At 34.8% G+C, this 6303-nt stretch overlaps 1 protein-coding gene across 2 annotated transcripts in view; it reads right to left on the reverse strand.

Annotated features, from left to right (window-relative positions):
* Positions 1-6303, reverse strand: part of LOC106464595 (coiled-coil domain-containing protein 169-like) — a 12203-nt gene that overhangs the window by 2322 nt on the left and 3578 nt on the right. The window contains exons 3-6 of one of the 2 annotated variants that reach the window (XM_022392334.1): positions 4995-5105; positions 2548-2594; positions 2081-2179; positions 141-292 (exon numbers count right to left, since the gene is read on the reverse strand). In XM_022392334.1, coding sequence (XP_022248042.1) covers positions 141-292; positions 2081-2179; positions 2548-2594; positions 4995-5105 — 409 coding nt within the window. Of the gene's footprint in view, positions 1-140; positions 293-2080; positions 2180-2547; positions 2595-4994; positions 5109-6303 lie in introns of both variants that reach the window. The other variant, XM_013924750.2, reaches the window with a different exon arrangement.

The following is a 6303-nucleotide window of genomic DNA, read 5'->3' on the forward strand; positions in this document are numbered from 1 at the left end:
ATTGTCATTGGATTTGTTTTCTTTCTTTAATTGTGTGTTAAGAATTTAGTTTTTGTTTCTGGGAGGACTTAATTTGTACAATGTGGACACAAAAACTTTAAAATATGGTAAAATGTTTGAATAATGCATAAGAATTTTACATATATCTGAGACGACGAGGACATTTTGCTATGGAACCACTCTCGCTGGTTTCTAGAAGCTTCAGGCGGTTCCTCATGGCCTCTAGATTCAACATGGCGTCGGTAATCTCAGTCATGTAAGCCTTGCGAGTGTCGTTGTATTTATGAAATTCCTGAAAACGATGACATTAATATATTCTTAAAATACACACACATAACGAAAGAAGTAATGATATTGTAACTTATGAAATCAATTAAAATCATTTTAGACAACAAGATCTACATGAGTACCATTTGAGAACTGTAATTTTGAGTTACATTTAACTTAAATAGATCGTTGGTTTGTTAAAGTTCACGCAAAATTACTAGAGGACTATCTGCGAAAGCCAACCCTAATTTTGAAGTGATAGAGTAGAGGGAAGGCAACTACTCAATACTAATCATCATCAACGAATAATGGGATTGACCGTCAGATAATGGGTTCGTTCCTGTAAGCAGTAGATGGCGAGTCGAGCACCCTAACCACCAGGCTTAGGTAGTTGGTTGACTGAGCTGGTATTTGATTATTAGAACTATCAATTGAGCTGTTGTTGTTGTTTGTAATTAAGCACACAGCTAAAGATTGGGCTGTTTGTGCTCTGCCTACCACGGGTATCGAAACCCGGTTTCTAGCGTTGTAAGCCCGCAGACATACCGCTGTGCCACTGGGAGGCATAAAGTGAGCTGATTCAGTTTAAGAATATAGCTTTGTGTATCACTGACACCTATACCAAACGCTGCGATAGTATAACTAACACCTCAGGGAGCAATGATATTTAATACAGTTTTTCGTTCATTTAAATTTTAAAGTCTACATAAGAGGACGAATGGAGTACTGTCGCTCGTCTGAGACGCGTCTTCATAAAGTCAGAACTTGAAACTAAACATAGCAATCTCATTAAAAACACTTCGTAGTTATCACATACATTAAACATCTTGACACTATGATTCTTACTACCGAACATACGGAATTCAGTTCTGACAAGAGTAACGTAAAGCGTAAACAAGGGAAATAAAGAGAATGTTTTTACACCACGTCTTACCCTTAAGGTTTATGACTGATATGGTTTGTACAATTAAAATCAAATATATTCGTAAATAATTTTCTATCTCCAATGGTCACCCTCCTGCCTTTCGTCCTTAGCCTATTTATACTTAGCCTATTTATACATAGGCTATAACAACTTTGTTGGCAACACACAGAAAGAGTCACTAGGTATAAAATAATACGTACGATATGACAACTCTGAGCAAGGTACAGTAAGTATAGAATAAGATGTATGACATGACTACTCTAAGCAAGGTACAATAGGTATAAAGTAACATGTATGGCATGACAACTCTGAGCAAAGTACACTAGGTATAAAATAACATGTATGACATGACTACTCTGGGCAAGGTAAAGTACGTACAAAGTAACATGTACGATATGACAATTCCGAGCAACAAGGTACATTAGGCATAAAATAACATGTACGACATTTAAACTCTGGGCAACAAGGTACATTATATATAAAATAACATGTACGATATTGCAATTCTGAGCAAGGTATAGTATGTATAAAATATCATGTACGACATGACAACTGTGGGCAAGGTACAGTAAGTATAAAATAAGATGTATGACATGACTACTCTAAGCAAGGTACAATAGGTATAAAATAACATGTACGATATTACAACTCTGAGCAACAAGGTACAGTAAGTATAAAATAACATGTACGATATTACAACTCTGAGCAACAAGGTACAGTAAGTATAAAATAACATGTACGATATTACAACTCTGAGCAACAAGGTACAGTAAGTATAAAATAACATGTACGGCATAACGATTCTGAGCAACAAGGTACACCAAGTATATAATTACAAGTCTGACATAAAATCTCTGATTCCTGGAGAAAACATCAAGTTTTACATACTTTTGATTCTTGGTCAAGCTTCCATTCAGTGTCACGAAGTTCGTTATACAAAATGTTTCGATCTTTTTCCAACTGCTTTAGGTATCGCAGTAGCTGATTCTGGAAGCAACAAAGACTATGTTTACCAAGTAATCCCAGTCTTTGACTATTACTAAACTTTTTGTAATTGAATATCGCAATAAATGAAATAAAAGATTGAAAAACGTTGCCATATAAAATATCTAGTGTATTATTCATTATGTTTACGGTCCAAGCGCAAATAATACGTTGCTGAAGATAATGTTCAAACTGATGATATTCTATTGAAGCCAACTTGTAATGACGGAAAATTATTACTTTATTTGAAAATTTTAGTTTAAGTCATCTGGATAAATACCATATTTAAAAACCGTGTTAGTTAACATTAGGTATTTCTCTAAATAAAATAAATTGAAAATTCTAAACGTTTTATTAAAGTTTATTTTTACCTCAGACAAACTATCCAAATCCAGATCCGCCAGCATAGCCGTGACGCCTTAAAAAAGAAGGAATTAATGTATTACTGAAAAAACATGCTTAAAAAAATCACGACCTATATCTCTAGAATGTAAGTTTATTAGCTCAATATTTTGATGTAACATCTTTGTCAGGAGCTATAAATATTCTACAAGTTCATTAATCCAGTTAAATCTAAATTGGAACACATTTTGCACTGTCTGCCAGAGATGTATTCTATTTATTACTGAGAGAATATAGCAAAAAAAACATTTGTTGATGCTAATATAATGGCATGTTGCTACAGAAGCAAGACATAGTATCACGGGTAACATATTTACCATTTAAATATTTAGTGTACAGCGAATTCCCAACCATTCAATGTGTAGTGCAATGCCGCATTGTAGGAATTAGAACTGGAGGAATATGTCACAGCCAGTTCGAAGGAAGGATTTTCATATTGTGAGACTTATGAATGATGTAGACCAACGGAAACATTTCGGAGGAAGGAGCTTCCAATATTCTCAGTGGGGGAAAAAAAATCTCACAAAGCAGCAACGGACTACGGAACCACATCCAAAACAATCTGAAACAATGCTTTGTGAAGGTTGTGGTGATGAAAAAGAATCTCGACTCTGAAAGCCATTGTGATTAAAATTGGCATGTCTCCAGTAGCCGTCAACAAGATAATAAACAAGACTATGAAGCTGGCAAGATTGTATAGACTACCATTTCAAAAGCTTCTAGCCATACCTCGAAATCAATTACTGTTTCCATGAGAAAAATGACACAAGTTTCTTATGTAGCTTCAATAGACGTTTGAGTTTTGGAGCTGCTTAAGTGTGATCTTGACGTTAATAGCCATATACACTGGAGGATCTGTGGAAAAATTGCCAAAATGTGTGATCTAAAATTGACCTCGTCGTCCTTTACAAACTCTTGTTACAATGGAAATTGCGGTGTTGTAATCACTCCACCAAACTGAACTCAATCGACAAAGACAGCATTGGACTTAAAAGGTCGTTATTTTAGTGTTATTAACATAAGTCAACCTCTTAGCCATCTAGTTATTTATTTTAAATATTTGCTACACAATAGTTTATCACAAAATTATTAAAGTACTAAGTAAGTGTCCCTCAACTTTTATAATGAAAAACACGATATTATGTAATGATAACTTCATTTTTCTGTTCCAGTCACATTCTGAGAAACTTCACTCTTTCTTCTTTAAATAAAAACAAAACAGCATAATCGACAATAACAGTTCGTGTTGCCTACATTCGACAGTTTTGAATTCAATTATAGTAGTCCAAGTTTATTAGTACACAAGCACGTTATAAGGGGTCACGTTTTGTTTTAGAGTGTCCAATGTTTGTTTACTATTTGCCCAGTAGAAGTATCGAACCTCGAGCTCTAGTAACATAAACCCTTAAGTTACCGCTGAGCCACCGAATTGAGAACGGGGGAGAGGGGGGCATCATAAGTAAAACAAGAAATGTTTTTATTCTGTGTAAAGACTAACCGCGTGCATTTACATAACACTAACGTAAGCCTAGCGAGATTATACTAAACTAATTTTATTGTTTGTTATGAATTTCGCGCAAAGCTACACGAAAGATATCTGCGCTAACCGTTTCTAATTTAGCAGTGAAAGACTAGAGGGAAGGCAGCTAGTCATCACCACCCACCGCTAACTTTTGGGCTACTCTTTTACCAACGAATAGTGGAATTGACCGTCACATTATAACACTCCCACGGCTGAAAGGGGAAGCAAATAAAAAGTACGTAATATACTTACTTTGGAAGTGTTACAGCACGACAACTTGCACTTACATGTTAACTCATCCGTCAATCACTTCATCAAATTTATGCGTTTCCGACGGCTTTGGAAATGTGCAACATGTCACATCACGCTTTCATGATGGCCATTCTACTGATCGATTCATCAAACCTGTGCAATGCTGAGTCTCGATTGTAAACAACGCACTTGTCAATTTTTAAGAATTTTTCTGCTCATCCTAAACTATAAAATTCTATTTACTAAAAAAATATCATCCCTTCGAAATGTTATCTATGTCTTGTTTTTCTTCTATTTTACCGTTTTTATTAGTAAACGTCTTGGTTGTCACCCTTTTGTGATGTCACATCAAGTGATTTGCACAATTAGTAAAGAAACACAGCACAGGTTAGTACACATTACTGTGTATGTTAGTTAAGATCAAACTAACATCGACACAAAGACTCAGTACTAGTTTCGGTACATTCACGTACCCCACCATTTATTTCCCTATAAAAGACTTAAGACTTACGTATATATAAATATTCATATTTACAGATTTTTTTTTTTTTCGTTGACGTTTTATCGAGTACATAGGAAGCGATAAGCGCTCTATGAGTCTAGATGTAAAAGATGGCGCTGTGAGCTAGTTGCTTCTCTTACCTTCCGCTGTGTGGTTGCGTGCAGTTTCAACACGTTCTCGTAGCCAGTCTCGTTGTCGTTCTAGCTGACTGTTCACCTCTACTTGTGTGTAGTACCGAACTTTCCACTCATCTTCTGGAAGGAAGAGAACCTTTGGTCAAAAAAGTTAATTATAGTTTCTAATCTTTCAAACAAAAATGCAGTCCTAATCAAAATTTGTCGTTTCAAAGAATCATGACCCAAAATAAACCAACCACTTCAATCTTGACCTTAGAGAATTACACTTTCTGGTTAATTTGTGCATATGTGTTATATAATTTTACCTGAACATAAAATCTTAAAGAAAACAGTCATTTTTATGGTCTGTCTTATAGTTCTATCAAAATACATTGCAATAAAAAAATGCTGTTTCATCAAATGGACAGCATAAGTTTTGGGGAGAAAAACAAAAAAGCTTTTGCATCTCTTTAACGAATGAATTTCACCTCCGCTAATGGTAAGGAATGTAATTAACACTGAGAGCCACAGTACAGTTCACATACATTCCTCGAATTAAATAATTGTAAATTAATTTGTTTAGTTACAACCGTTACAAGTGATTTAAATTGGAAATACCAGTAAGTGAAACATCAAACATTACTCCTTTTTTGTTTTTGTTTCGTCAAGCGAAAACTGTGTACTATTGAAAACTATGGAAATAACCTTTATGTCAGTTTAACAATTTATTTATTATTTGTTATTATTACTATATTTTGGAAAACATGCTATTCAGCCGACTGGATGTCTGAAAACAACTTCGAGGTAGAATATAATATCAATAATCCTCTTCAAAGAAACGAGTATATTTCGCTGTTTTTGTTTGTTTGTTTCTCTTATAAACTCCCCCAGTAGTACAGCGGTAAGGCTTATAACACTAAATAACGGATTTTTCGATACCCGTGGTGGTCTCAACACAAATAACACATCATTTAGCTTTGAGCTTTACTAGAAAAAAACAACTACGCGCCATATGAAAATAGCGCTGGTCTTGTAAAAACTGAGGGCGTCATGAGAAATTAACATTTTAGTGTTATGACATCCAACAGATGGTGCGCGAAGCAGCAATGTGCTGTCTGTGATCTGTTGTATTATTACTTTCTAGAAAATTACGATACATTGATTAAAATACGAGGTTCTTCGTGAGAGGAGATAAATGTATATTTTGCTATTTTATGTAAAATAATTCCAATATTTTATCAATACAACGCAAAAATTCGGGGTTTAATTCCTCGCGGTGAACAGTGTGTAGCTTTGCTTTGTTTGTTTGTTATGAATTTCGCGCAAAGCTACA

The sequence above is a fragment of the Limulus polyphemus genome, unplaced genomic scaffold (genome assembly GCF_000517525.1).
Source record: "Limulus polyphemus unplaced genomic scaffold, Limulus_polyphemus-2.1.2 Scaffold1699, whole genome shotgun sequence".
Taxonomy (NCBI): domain Eukaryota; kingdom Metazoa; phylum Arthropoda; class Merostomata; order Xiphosura; family Limulidae; genus Limulus; species Limulus polyphemus.